Source organism: Diabrotica undecimpunctata, chromosome 9 (genome assembly GCF_040954645.1).
Source record: "Diabrotica undecimpunctata isolate CICGRU chromosome 9, icDiaUnde3, whole genome shotgun sequence".
In the NCBI taxonomy this organism is placed as follows: Eukaryota; Metazoa; Arthropoda; class Insecta; order Coleoptera; family Chrysomelidae; genus Diabrotica; species Diabrotica undecimpunctata.
Genome location: NC_092811.1, coordinates 111,022,870 through 111,038,576, shown reverse-complemented (window position 1 = coordinate 111,038,576; position 15,707 = coordinate 111,022,870). Strand labels below are relative to the sequence as shown.

General features: G+C 36.3%; 2 protein-coding genes across 9 annotated transcripts in view; one reads left to right on the top strand and one right to left on the bottom strand.

The window, feature by feature from the left end:
* The window catches only part of MESK2 (misexpression suppressor of KSR 2), a 179,789-nt gene that overhangs the window by 122,705 nt on the left and 41,377 nt on the right, over positions 1-15,707 (bottom strand). The window lies entirely within an intron of this gene.
* On the top strand, positions 3,433-8,742 carry LOC140449861 (uncharacterized). Its single transcript, XM_072543245.1, has 2 exons — positions 3,433-4,885; positions 8,046-8,742. Exons 1-2 carry the CDS (start codon positions 3,476-3,478, stop codon positions 8,451-8,453), a joined length of 1,818 nt encoding a protein of 605 aa, XP_072399346.1. The 5' UTR covers positions 3,433-3,475; the 3' UTR covers positions 8,454-8,742.

Here is a 15,707-nt window from a genome sequence, read left to right as displayed (position 1 = left end):
ACAAAATCAGGACGAACAGAAGGGACCGTAAATAAACTCATTAACAACTATGGAACCCCACATAGTTTTTTGAGACTGCTCTTTCCTTAATCAAATCGTTCCTGATCCTGTCCCTTCTAGTCTTAACCAACACTGACTATAACATTTTCATTTCAGCTAATACCATCTTATTTTCCTGAATCTTCTTTACAGGCGATACTCCACCGCCGTACACCAACGCAAACCTCACCACACTCTTGTACATATTTTCTTCCAGCCTTCCCCGATTTTTGGATCACAAAGTACCTCGCGCTCATTCGCTTCCAGTTAAACCAACCAGCCTGTATCCTGCAAAAAGCATCGACCCAGGAGCCCCCATTACCTTCTCTGTCAGTACATGCATAGCAAGATTTAGGAAGAACAGTTAGGAACTCTGTGAAGAGTCTTGATGCAAACCAACCGTCACTGGAAAACTTTCGGCCAATCCGACACCAGGCTTACTTTGGTATACGCGTTGTCCACTGTTCGACTCCTATCAATGTCACTTCATTCTACAGTTCTCTCCCAAATTTTCATTCTGTGCGACATTAACTTTATCCCTCGATAGTTCTTACAATCCTGAATGTCCCCTTTATCTTTATAAAGTGATACCATCACGCTCACTTTCCATGCATTGGGCATCCTTTCTACTTCATATATTCTACTCATCATTTTCTCCAAAACAACAAACCTCTTTCACCCCTAGAGCCTTCCAAACCTCAACAGGTATTCCATCAGGTGCCTTACAATCCTTCATCCTATTTAACACCTTGACAACCTCATCTGTCGTTATCCTCAATGCTACATTTTCATTTTTTTTCAACTTTCGTAAGTACTCATGTCATCTGCTTTATTTTAATATAGGATCTTAACTTCCACCCTCATCTTTAATCAATCTCACGTGAGTCAAGTCCTTTGATGACTTGTCTCTAGCTTTAGCCATGCTGTATAACTTTTTCATTCCCTCGGGTATTTCCAACTCTTCATACAGCTGTGCGGACGATCTTTTCTTAGCAGTACCTACAGCAATACCCTTGCTTCCCTCTTTGGTATCTTGTATATATCCTTATCTTCCTCCCTTTTAGACATGTTATACCTCTTTCTTTTCCCTAACTTTGTGTTGCATTTCATCGTTCCACCACCAAGTTTCTTTGACCCTAGGAGGTCTTTTACAAGATGTTTTTTCTGGTACTTCTCTCTCACCCGTATCACAATTCTGCTGTCTGAGAGCGCTCGAGGGAGTAATGAACCAGGCTCTGAAAAATCTAGAAAAATGGGCGGATAAAAACTGCCTAACAGTCAGTACAACCAAAACCGTATATCAAGTACTTAGCCTTTCAACAAAACAGACTGCTGTCAAGCTGACGTATAAAGGAGTTGATCTGGAAAGACAGGACGTAACAAAATACTTGGGGGAGTACATAGATAAGAAAATGACGTGGAAACCTCAAATCGACGACATTGCACAGAAAGCCACAAAGAGATGTCGACTGCTCAAAAGTCTCACAGCAAAAAAGTGGGGCGCCACGCAAGATGTCCTGGTAGCAACATACAAAACCTATGTCCGGCCGATATTAGAATATGGGAGTGAAGCTACAATAACTGCGAGTACCAACACCACCTCCAAGCTTGAAGTCGCCCAGAACACTGCCCTTCGCGTCATCACCGGTGCTCCAAAATCAACACCGATTACATCAATGGAAGCCCAGATCGGTATTGAACCAATACAATGCCGCAGAGAGCAACACGCGTTAACCTTCTGGGAAAGGCAAAGACGAATACTTCCACAAAAATGGGACGAATATAGACAAGCAGCCTCACGTCTTAAAACACAAACCACTCCGCTTACAGTAGCAAACCAAATCATGGAAAAATACCACATTGTCCTGTCGGAAGCCGCCCCCTTCCCAGCGCAAACCACACTGGCCCACTGTCTACCAAACACAGAATTACTGCTTGAAAACCATAACGACCCGAAGCACTTATCGTCAGACATTGCCCTAAGGAAAGCCGCCCTAGAGACGATACACACCAAGTACCCAGCACATGAGTGGCTCCACATCTACTGCGATGGATCCTCGATGCCGGACTCGGGAAGAACAGGAGCAGGATATGTCTCAACGTTCTTCAAAGGCTCTATAGCTGTGGTTGCCCCTCTCACCAACTACGACGGCGAAATTGCTGCTATACACGAAGCTGCAAAAAATCTTGAGAATTTCCAACACCCCCAAAAAGTTGCCTTCTTCATCGACTGCCAAGCCGCAATCCTCGCCCTGTCGACAAATCGATACACCGACTGTGCCAAAACAATATCTTGCCGCGTCCAACTATCGAACTTGATGGAAAAAGGGTGGCTGATTACTCTACAATGGATCCCTAGTCATGTCGGTGTTGAAGGAAATGAAGCGGCGGATGAACTTGCAAAAGAAGGCACTACTCTTCCACAGCCCCCTAGCTTCCAATCGTACACATCAGCAAAGTCCACCATTAGAAGAGGAATCAAAGCGAAGATAAAAGAGCAGCAAATACAAGCCGGTGCTGGAAAATCTTGGGCCCACCTAATAGAGTCACCAATCCCTCGCAACTTGCCGATACCCATTAGTGTAGCCGTGTTCAGAACAACTACGGGGCATGACTACCTGGCCTCCCATCTACATCGCATTGGCGTCCGCGAAAATGACAACTGTCCACTATGTGATCAGCCCCAGATGGATGCTGCTCACCTTCCAGAGTGCCCAGCCCTGAAAACAGACCCACCCGAGGAGGATGAAGATCGCCTACGAGAAACGGCTCGTCTATACTGGTCAGCGCGCCACCAAATGGCTATCATTTGGTGGCCATTTGGTGGCGCCTTAACAGCGCCAAGGGTGGGCGTTGGCTAGTAAGTAAGTAAGTAAGTACAATTTTGCTGTTGGCTTCCCAGAAGTCATTTAGCGTATCTTTTTCCTCAAACTCTTCCAACACTCTATTCTTAAAGACTTTTGCAAAATCCGTATCCTTTACTTCCATAACTTTACTTTCTAGCGACAGCCTTTATTTCCGTATCCACTATTACAGGTTGGTGTTTACTAGCTCACCCTTTATAGTTGGTAACTTCTTTTAGCTGGCTTCTCGCACGCAGCATAAAATCTATCTGACTTCCCCTTCCCCCGTTATTATAGATAACATACTGGTCTTCAGTCTTCATAAGGAACGTCAGCCAAATCTCATGCCACTGCAGAATCAATCACATTATTCCCTTCGTCATTTCTTATCCCCAAACCTCCTTTAAATTACTTTCAACACTGCCTGACTAAATAAAATAGAGAGAAAATATAAACTAGATCAGAAAAAGGAAGAGACCATAAAAATAAAGAAGAAATATAATATATCCTGCAAATGTCTCTTTTAATCTTAGGTTATACGTCACACGATTGTCATGACTTAAACGTCCAATGTATCAAAATAACCAAATTACATGTATTTGCTACGACCGAACTATCCAAAACTCAAAACAACTCTTCAATTGGCAATATTCAAGGTAAAACTTCTTCAAAGAAATATATCGCAACAAAATGCGAAGACTAAAAGGGAAGTGGCAGATCTAATTCTCAAAGGAAAAATCCATAGGGCCAAATTCAAGGTAGAGTTAATCATAAGTGAGAGTTATTATATAGATGTATTAGAAAATGTTGAAATATACTGTAATCTATTATTAGAACAATTCCATCTTATTTCTGAACAGAAAGAAATAGACGATTTACTTAAAGAAGCAATTTCTACTATTATTTGGGTATCCTCACGCCTAAGCCATGACGTACAAGAATTAACAGTGATATCAAATATTTTATGTGGAAAGTACGGTCCGAATTTCGCAAAAGATTGCAAAGAAGGCCACCACGAAGCTATAAACAGCAATATAAAACGAAAATTGGGTGTATCAATTCCATCGAAATTACTTATCGAAAATTACATGGCTGAAATTGCGAGAAATTACAACATACCGTATATTCCAGATTCTACAGTTACGGGAACAGAATCAGAAGAAGAGATCGTATTACCCGATACTCAGCCAAGACAATTCGATTTTTCAATAAAGAGAGGAAGTGACTTAAGTAATACCTATCCTTCAACAAGTTCACCGTTTTCTTCTTATTTGCTTCCAGAAGAAGAAGGACGCACTTCGTTGGATCAAGATGTATATGTTCCCAATAATCTACAAGAAAATCATGAACATATAATAACACCAGATTTGACTTCAGATGTCGAACACAACCTTACCACAGAACCAAAAAATTTACCAAGAGACAAAGAAAAACACACAAACAAAGATTTACCTTCAGCAAAACAATGTCATTTACCACAAGTACCTACTGAACAACCGAATGATCCTTTGGAAGGTAAGTCATTATCTACAGAAATTTACGGAATAAGAAACGTTCCAAAGGAGCAAGACTGTGGACTGCCCAAATTGTCACCAGTAACTGTAAAAAAACCACGTAGTTTATCAGCTGATGACATATTAACGACGTTTAAGCACACTGATAAAGAAAAAGACAGTTTTATAACAAAACGAGATACAGGACGCGAGACACAAGACAAAAATAAGGATATAATTCATCAAACAACTAATCAAAATCTCTTTAATACAGAAACATCTAACCGATTTAATTTTATAAATAAGAATCAAACGTCCAAGAGCTCAGACAAACATATCGATATGTCCCTATTACGGTTACAGCAATTAGCTACAGCAACGATCTCTAGTAATACCAATACGATTTTTCCACCACTGTCTTTAACCAAACAATCCCTTAAACTATCTAAGAGTACGTCTAATATATTACAACCATGTTCAAATATATTTGAATCAGTTAAAGAGTTAGACGTAAGTATTCAGACATAAAGCACAACAGGATATAATGAATGATGTATTTTGAGGAAATTTTTAGCCTTGCATGTTAATAAGTGACCTTCACTTTAACTACATTCACTCGGAATATTGATCAGGTGGTAAAGTCATACTATTGAGGTATATTATTTAGCCAGGATGTTTCTGTTCTACCTTGATAAAGTTGCTGCCTTCATCTCTTCCTATCACATCGCTCTTGCGTGCTGCTCATTCCTTAACACCTTGTCAGGGCGTGGTGACACTATAAACATCCTTGCTTGCTGTCTCCATTAGCTGCGATTCTGTGCCACATAGACGGCTTCATGTAAGGATTTTCACACCAGAGTCTTGCTTTGGTCTGCCCATTGTGTTGGAGATCTTCCAATTGATCGACCTTCTACCTTTCCTTCTACTTCTAACAGTTCCATAAATCCCGTTCTTCCGGCTATGTGACCGAGGTAATTTAGGTATGCTCGGTTTACTTTTTTAATAGCCTGTTTTAAGCTATTATCGTTAGGTACTCCATATTTCTCAATATATTCCAGAGGGAATTACGAGGTCTTTTTTTTCATAATCGTTGTTATAAGTTCTAACTCTCTATTCTGCGTGTGTTTAATACTGTTCGATTCTTAATGTGTTGTGTCCATGATATTCTGAGCATTTTGCGAAGAAAAAGCCACATTTCAAAGGCTTCCAGCCGTCTCTTCTTCTTCTTCAGCCTTAAATAATCCAACTTTGGACATAGCCCCCCCCCCCAAATCAATACAGTGTTTTCTATTTTGCGCCACTTGCTTCCAGTTGTGTCCTCCGATCTTCTTTATGTTATCAGCCCATCTTATTTGTGGTCTTCCTCTGCTTCTATTTCCTAACCATGGTCTCCAGTGTTGTATTTCGTGTTTCCATCTTTTATCCTTCTGCGAAGCTCCATTTTAATTTGGCAGCATGTTCTCCTGCGTCTTTTACTTTGGTTTTGCTTCTAATCCATTTGTTTGTTTTTTGTCTATTTTTAAGTTTAAGTCTCACCCCGAGCATTGATCTTTCCATCGCTCTTTGTGCCTTTACTATTTTATCCATATTAGACTTGGTGAGTGTCCACGTCTGTGAACCATACGTGAGTATAGGGAGGATACACTGATCGTAAATTCTGGTTTTCAAATATTGTTCTATTTTAATGCTTCTCAAGATCCAACTCAGTTTTCCAAATCCTTTCGGCAGTTTCTTTGTTAACTTTCATTATCGGTCCCAGGTAGATGTATTCGCTTACTGTTTCTAAATTTATGTCGTTCAACGTTATTTCTCTAATGTTCGGTGTATTTGTCATTATTTTTGTTTTTTCCAAGTTCATCTTAAGACCTACTTTTTCCGAAGCTTGAAATAGTTGCGTCATCATGGTCTGTAGTTCTTCGAAACTTGTAGCGAATATTACAATGTCATCAGCGTATCTCAAATGACTCAGTTTTCTTCCATTAACATTTATTCCTTTATCTGCCCAGTTAATGTCTTTGAACACGTTGTGAATAGCTTTGGTGAGATAACATCTCCTTGGCGAACTCCTCTGTTGATTGGTATAGCTTTGGTTTTCGCATCTATTTGTATTTTCATTATAGGTTTCTTGTAAATATTATGTATGAGCATTCTGTATCCGGAGTCTATCCTGCAGTTGTTCATAGCTCTCTCTATTGCCCAAAGTTCTATGGAGTCGAATGCCTTTTCATAATCAACGAAGCCAATATATAAGTTCAAGTGACATTCATTGGGTTTCTCTATTAGCGTTCTGACTGTAAGAAGATGATCCGCTGTAGTGTAACCTTTTCGGAATCCTGCCTGCTCTACCGGTTGATAGCTATCGAGCTTCGACGTTAGTTATTACTCTCCTAAACAGTTTGTACATTTGGGACAGCAGGAAGATTGGCCTATAGCTCTTCAGATCTCCCCAGTTTCCGTTTTTGAAGAGAAGTATTGTCAAACTTTCATTCCAATCATCTGGGACTTCTCCTCTGTAAAGACATTCGTTGAAACAATTTTTCAATTCTTCGAAAATAATTTCACCACCCTTCTTCAACATTTCTACAAGTATTCATACTCGGAGCCTTATTGTTCTTTAGTTGTGCCATAGCTTGCTTTATTTCGAAGGATTCTATATTAGGGAGTATTTCTGAGTTGACATTCGTTATATTTCTCTTAATAACTTTTAGGATTTCGTTCTTTTATCTTATTTCTTTTCCATCTTTATCCTTCAGTAAGATTATTATAGGCTTTCCTAAGTTTGATCTTAAGCATTTCAAGCCTCGGTTCTTCTCTATTATTTTTCCTAGCTTGTTTTCATTGTAGATCCTTAAATCTTCCTTTAATCCCTTCTTTATTTGTTTATTCAATTCTTTGAAACCATCGGTGTTTCGCTTTCCTTCGCTTAGAAATGTGCATCTATTTTCCATCAGCCGTCTCATGGTATTTAATTTTAATGTCCAGGCTTCAACTACATACAGAAGGACTGACCAAACGTAGCATTAACTAACTGTAATTCGGGCGTCCAAGCTTAGTTGTCGGGTATAGATAATTTGCTTAAATTTATTGTACATGTTCTTAGCCTGTTCTATTTGGGTTTTATTTTGGTTTTTAATTGGTTGAGAGCCTTCTCTACTTCTTCTCGCAAAGTATTTGGTTCTGCCTCTTTGATTGCATGTTTCTTCTTCTCTCTGAGACTGACGCGTGTTTTGAAGTATCTTTGTATAATTCTGAGCAGTAATATTTCCAGGTTTTGCTCCCGATGTAGGATTTTACTTCTCCATTATGGTCTTGAAGTTGTGCCTTCAACTCTCCGATTCAATATTTGAGTAACTAGATATTAGCTCACAATAATAGACCTGCACCAAAATGATTGTGCAATACTTGTAGACAAAACAGAAGATTACCCAACACTGCCATTTTCTGTACAATCCCGTCACCGCATCGTGAGAATTTTCCGTTGATTCCGTTAATTTCCCTAGGACATAATCTAGTTATTTCTTATTTCACTCATGGCAAAATACTTCATGTAGTTGCCATACCAAAAAGATTACTATTTTCGTGTTCTGGGTAGTCTGATTTTATGTTGCTATTGTTTATAGTTATATTACAAGTCTTACACTGTGAGTGACCATGACGTTTTCTCTTGTAGATGTCCGGAACAACACAGGTAAAAGCCATAAAAAGCAAGTTCAACGATGATAATTTAACACACATCCTCAACATTTATAATCAAAATATGAATGTCCTAGAGCTACCATGTACGTCCAAAGATACATCTCTACTGTTAATACAAAACATTTCCAATGCAGAGACTGGAACCTTCCAAAAACTGAGAGAGGATGTTGACACATCCCTTCCTTCAACATCGGCGTATCTGCTAGATGATTCCCTCGACAAATTGATCAATTTACCAGATATACCTGATGATGAAATATACATTCTTCCACAATTGCCCTCAGTACCAAATATTGACACAAATAAGATAGATAATAATAAAGACATCGATTTTGATGAGCTTTGTAAAAGATTATATGCTCTTAAAAGAAAAGATCAGTAGTAAATGTTAAAGGTATAACTTAAAAACTATTTTGAAGTAAACGACTAAATTATACAAGGTGTTTCCACAGTAATAGAATATTATTCCGGTTGATTTGTCATTTAATGTGATATTTATTTATTCCGTAATTCGTAATATGTAGAATTTTTGTCACTTAAGATCGAGTAAAACTTGGTATCCTTATTAAAGTAAGACGCTATTACAATTATTTTTTGTTTGTCTTGTTTATGTTGTCTAGATAGTAAGAGGCTACATAACAATATAAGAAAATAAAAAGTTTTATCCTGTATGCACAATTATCTTCAGTCTACATTAAAAAGGGCTGCTACAACGACGCAGTAAGGGTTGCCTTCTACTAGTTTCTCTACTACGTCCATCCATATTTCCTGCCTGGGACTAACTCCAGTAACAGCCCTTTTAGACGGCAAGCACGATACGATAATTTATTCGAAACGTTATTTTAATCGAATCGATAGCCAGTTCAGAAACACATGCTTTTAAATGTTCATCAATAGTTTTAGCTCAGAAGGATGCGCTCTTGCTTCTATTAAATGTATCAAAATTCAGATGAGCACTTTACCTTCTCCACTACTTGAGAAACTTTAAACAATTAGTTAAAAAATTCTCTTACCCATGTTTTCTTTGTATTCGATAGTTCAACAAAATTAGAATCGTGTGAAGGAGCGTACCTAGATACAAGCGCCACTGACGTTCGATTCGATTTTTTTATCGCGACACGACATACGTTTTCCAGTGACAAAATCGAATGTATATTTGGGTGTATCCGGTAAAATTTCTAATCCGCATCGTCTGAATATGCTATAATTCTTCCCATATTTTAGTCTTTATTTTCCTTTTTTCTAGCAGAGTTTGGGTTATTTTATCGTGGGAAAGTTTTGTTGACCACGAGAAAGTGCAGAATTCTTTAAAGTATTGTCGGAATCATGATCGCCTACGCTTTTTGGCGGCAGAAGACTTTCATATGTCCATACGTCTTCTTTTTTTGGTCTGTCACCTGGTCCTCTTTCTTTTTCCTGTCAATTTTTTTTTATTCTTTTCGTCTGCAAAATAGTCTTCTTTTCATCTATCAAAAACCAACGTTCATGATTTACAGTTGTAGTTACGAGGTAATACCCCACTGAGTTACAGGTAACAGGACCGAAATACAACTTCGTATCTCCGATCAGCTACCTATTTTTATCGGGAATGGAATATTACTGAGAAAAATTATCAACGAAGACACCTTTATCATAAATATTGAAGGTCCGATTATGGAACAACTCTGTTCACTTCTCCTTTAACTTATAATATATTGAAATTAAGACTTTTTCTCGTAGTACTGCTGTTCAGATTTAGAAGCATGTCCACTTCTATTTGCTTGTTGTATTTTTTCTCCTTATAAATATTTGTGTTTCTACCTTTTTTAAAATTTTCACCTGTTACAGCACATAGATCTAAGTTACTATTCTCTTTGACCAAAAATGTTGCACATAAATCTTACATATTTGTTTATGAATGTTTGCACTGGTCATGGATGTACTGATAGCTAGACTCAGTAAAAATAGACATTATATCCTGGGCTATGCGGATGACATGGTTACCTTAACCCACAGCAAATTTAATGGCACATTCAGAGACATAATGCCCAGGTTCTGACTGTAGTTACAGAATGGGCTTAACACAAGTCCTCAGAAGTCCAAAATCGTGAAATTTACTAGAAGAAAGAATTCGGAGGGATTGGGTGACTAAAGCACAGTATCTTGGGGGAATATTAGATTCGAGGCTTACTTGGAATCAGCAGATAGAACAAATAACTAAGCGAGAGGTAACTACATTAATGCTAGCCAGACACACGCAAGGAAAAATGTATGGGTTAAAACCAGACATACTACGTTGGAATTATCACATAGTGATAAAATAAACAATATGCATCAGAGACATGGTGACCAGAGGTGTAGTAAAAAAGAGACACCTTTAAACTAAGCATTTGCATAACATAACATTTGCTTGTTTTGAAATCACAGGGGTTATGAGGGGCCCTACTGGTCCTTCCTCCTTTACACATAGGTGGTTATAAGGAGGAGACAAGAATGGAATATTATAGACTACCTATAGAGTAAAACCTGAGCAATGTAATAGTTAGATCAGGACATAGTAACATCATAAATGAAATTATGGATAACGAATGGATGATGATTTGTGACTATATGGTCACAAATCATCTAGAGACACTTCTAAAGTACATTTTCAAGTGGACATTTGCTGACAAGTGGATGGGGCAGAAGAAACACTCGACCCAAACTGCAGCGTTATACCTGGTACACAGGCGGGTTTAAAACTGCGGAATTGTCTGGTGCAGAAGTATTCAGTAGTGATAGAAATTTACTCATTTCTATTCTACTAGAACAATATACCTCTGTATTTCAGGCAGAAATTGTTGAAGTTTTGCACTGTGCAAGAGAAATTAACATGAGGGTCTTCGAACTAAAGCGGATCAATATATGCACAAATATATAGAAATACCCTGTCAACCCCATCGCAAAATACATATTGGTCGGACATGTGGTAATAGGTTTGAAGTACTGCTGAAAACAACAGGAATGGCAGGCGATAAGAACTTCTTGAAGACTATCAAGTGACTCCACAAAAATATGGTACACATCCTTTAGAAATGTACAAGCGACTACAGGGTTCCAGAATCCAACTTTAGGGGTATAAACTTCATCAGGAGAACACCCGGACTTCATGCTCTGTCTTACTTTTTTTAGTAGATGCATGTAGGAGTTTTCGAGACGCAAATTTCAAAATTTTATTATTGCATGGATTTCTGTAACACCATAAAGTTCCATTGCAGTAGCAATGCTTCTTGCTGCGGCTGCAAAAACTCTAGTTTTTATAATCCCCTCTGGCCGGATTCCACAACACTGGCTCCTTTTGTGTGCGTCATTCATGTTTAAAATTTCAAAAGCTATAATTAAGACATCCATCTTCTTACACTGTTTACGACTGACTACACTATCCAAAACTCGAACAAGTTTGATCTTTTCACGACCGAAATTATTTTGATTCGTAAAAAGAATTTACTCTTCCGAATTTCACGAATCAAATAGTTTACACTAGCTTAGCTTACGACAGCGTGGCTTAAGTTCGTGATTCACTACCAATGTCAATGCGGTTTAACGCTTAAACATGCAGAATATAAAGTGTATATTTCACCCTAAAAGTATTGAATTTTCTGTATGTTTTTTTCAGACACTCACACTAGATATCTTCAGCTTAAGTTTTTAGAACTAAAATTTTTGATCTGATCACTGATATTAATTTGTTTAATTAAGATTTAATTCTTATATTTAGACTTTTTGTAATAACGATGCACTTCTTATAAAAATCACTAAAGGAGGTAAAGGAGGTTTGAATATTTGTAAAAAACAAATTTTTTTGTCTTAAAAAAATTAAACCTTTGAGACAACATATGTATATAACTGTAAATTTTAAAAAATATCTTGAAAACCTGCAATAAAAACTAAAAATGATTAAAACTATTATTAAAAATTAACATATTTTTAAGTATATGTAAAGTTTTTCCTATTTTTCACATATTGGCAACAGATCGTTTTAAGAAATTGTTAAAACATGTTTTGTAAACATGGTAAAAATAATCAGAAAAAACACTTCTAGATACAAGCTATATAGTAATAAAAACACTATTTCAAAACTTCATTCACTAGAATTCTATTTTTAAGACAGGGAATTGGCAAACACAAAATTAGTTTATTTGGAGAAATTTGGTGGAGGCTATATCTCAATTATAGGTACCACAATAACATATTTACATGTTGCTTACACAATGTTTTATTTTTTGTAGTAATGTACTTTGATGATACCTGTTAGGTAAAAAGTGTTAAAGTTAAAGTAACATTAACCGAGACAAAATTAACTTTTGTAAAAGTTATGAGATGCGAAGAGTTATAAAACAGTATATATGTAGAAAATAACTCTAGACAGTGCCTCACATAGCTAGTTTCTGTTAGTTAGTCGGGAAAATTTGACACAAACACTATCGCCCAATATACTATTTCAAAGATTTGTTTTTAAAGACATACAGTGTTAACTGTGCTAATAGACCAGAGAATAAACAAAATGTGCAAAATATTAAATGTCATTTATTACCTACAAACAATATATAAACAATGTAAGATCACTATTTGATTTTAAATACTAAATACTAAAGATGTAACTTTCCATAGAAATAAAATATTTATTTTAAATTGTTTAAACAAATTACTCGGTAAAATAAACAATTCACCACGAGTTACTCCAAATTAAAAGAAAAACATCAATTTTCGTTGATTAGAACTGGTGATATTGCGACTTTTATAAATTTGAATTTATAAATTCAGTTTTTAAAATAGTAAAATCGCTTCGCTTTTACAGCTGTTTATATGTTATTTATCGGTAAAAATGACATCTAATCTTTTGCATATTTTGTTTTTTACATATTGTTATCACCCAATTTATCAAACGCAGTTGTTAGATACCTTTATTAACAAGTGTTATGAGCAAATCGTTATTTCTCTGATTTATAATTTTCTGCAACAGCAATAAATGCTAGATTTAAAAAATTACTTCGATTCAATACTTTCAAATGTAGGTCTACAAAATAACTGCAATAGTCTAATGAAGCAGTACATAGATTAAATTTAAAAAGACATTGACATTCTTAAACTTACTATACTAACGAATGAGTTAGTATATCAATATAAGCTTAAATACTTGATTAAGAAATTGATAATATACTGAAAAAAATAAACAGTGACGTTGAGGGGTAAGCGCATTGGAGAAGTTTAAAATGCATTTTTTGGCATATTTTCGGATAAAAGGAAAGGGAGAATAAAAAAATTAAAGTATTTAAAAATGATTAAAAACATCATTTTTTCTACTTTCCATGCCTTAAATTTAAAACGATTTATTTTGGAGCAAAGTTGTAATAAGATCAAACTGATGACACTAATTAAATTTCCTATAAGATACAACTGATTGAAAATGTTTTGATTTAACGTTTTTCAACTACTTCGGATCTTAAATCGCCTAGAAAAATTCTTTATAATGTAATAAAACAGTCCACCAAATTTTATTAAAGTCGATTCAATAGATTTCGCATAAAAATTTTGCAATATAAATTTAAAAAAAATTAATTCTTTAAAATCTTGCACAAAACAACTAAACCATCCAAAAGTTTGAAAATTTTTTTACATATAAAAAAGCACTTCATATATTCAACAATTAGAATTAACATCGGATTATGAACGTCAAGGACAATTGGGACCATTCCCTAGAAATAAAATCTAGGATAGAGAAAGCAAGATCTGCCTTTCAAAAAATGGCTAAGCTATTCAAATGCCACGATTTATTAGTAACCATAAAAATCAGATTACTATGATGTTATATCTTTCCTGTACTGTTGTACGGAGTTGAGTCGTGGACTCTCACAGACGCTACCTGTAACAAAATTGCGGCTTTGAAAATGTGGTTTTATCGTAGAATCCTGAAGATATCCTATACCGACCACGTTACTAACTAAGACGCTTTATTAAAAATGCAAAAATGCAAAAAGGAAAAGAGTTGTTCACCACAATAAAAACAGCCAAAATTGAATACCTCGGTCTCATCATGAAGACGCCGATACATTAATTTATTGTACCAACAGCTATAAATGTAACATCTGATGACCATCCTGCTATTATAGTAGCTGAAGATATCGATGTCTTGGTTACATTAACATTAAAAAGAGTAAAAAATAATTAAGATACAGTATAGCTCAAACTAAACAGTACGGAACTTGTAATTATTTTATTGTTTTAAAAAATACATATTATTGACACTTTATAACATGTTCTAAATGAACTCCTCCTCTCTCAAGACAGACTTCATACCGATATTCCAGATTTCTCGTAATGTTATGGAATAAAGGCTGTCTCAAGTCCGCGAAGAAGGCTCTAACGGCATCCTTTAACTCATTGATGGTTTGTGGTGCCCGTTTAAAAACGGCAGTTTTAGCCATGCTCCAAATATATGCGTCTGGAGATGTTAAGTCTGAAGAATTCGCAGGATAGGGGAAGTCAGTAAATCGTGAAATGAATTTGTTTGGAAAATGTCCCTGAAGAAATTGACGAACTACGACAGCAGTATGGCAAGTGACCCCATTGTGCTGGAAAAATTGGTCTCGAAATACCAAATTACGCGTACGACAATATTGACGTAGATCAGGGATAAAGCGTGTTAAAATTTGTATGTACCTCTGTTGATTAAGTGTGACTTGCCTACCATTTTCTTTGATAAAGTATGGACCAATGATTCCGTGTTCCGAAACTGCACACCAGACACTCACTTTTGCGATATGTAAAAAAACTTCTTGAACTTCATCTGGTCTGGCAAAGCCCAGAAATCGATTTGTACGACGATTTACATGGCCTAACAAATGAAATTCTGGCACAATATTCCACTCTACTGTGAGAATCCCTGGGATGTAATTGTTGATGTACCTGAATCACATACGAAAATGCACCCAGCTCCTTCAGGATTCTTTGCAAGCAAGTTTGTTTTAAGCCAAGATGCAATGCTGTTCTTGTCTGGCTGGCTTTCGGATTTTCCAAGATTCGCTCAAAACACGTTCATGGTTATCGTTGTTGTTAACTGTACTGGGACGCCCTGAGTTCTCTTTTCATTGGCACAATACATTACCCGTATTTCTAAACTTTTCAACAAACTTCAAAATTACAGCATTACTTGAGAACGTTTATGAAACCGTTGTGTGAATTGATCACACACGTATTGCAGACTTGCATTATTACGTCGGCCGATTCCGTATGAGCGAAAATAACGCTCCACAAGAAACACTTTCTCCTCTGTACTTAACACCATTTTTAACAATTAGGACTTAATAATTAATTGTTTAAGGATTACTCGACAGGTCTATACTACTTAATTTGAATATGAAAGCGCGCACAAAGAGACATCTATGTTTCAGTTTCAGTACTGTTTATTTTGGCAATACTTTATTACCAAACGAAGAATACTTGACGACTAGTGCAGCTAAGATCTACAATTTGGCAAACCCGTCACAAAACCAAATATAATGTGCTGATTTTGAAATAATATTGGTCCTTTATGATTGTAAAAGGGGCATTGAAGTAGCTTTGAATAAACTCAGGTACCTATAAAGTTTCAAAAAGGAAAGTGGGAACAACAATTTAA

What these genes read in the sequence shown, in the direction of transcription:
- LOC140449861 (XM_072543245.1), top strand. Translation starts at nt 3,476, where the DNA reads ATGTATTTGCTACGACCGAACTATCCAAAACTCAAAACAACTCTTCAA. An exon ending in AATCAGTTAAAGAGTTAGAC is followed by an intron (nt 4,886 to 8,045) that starts GTAAGTATTCAG and finishes TTTCTCTTGTAG; the next exon opens with ATGTCCGGAACAACACAGGT.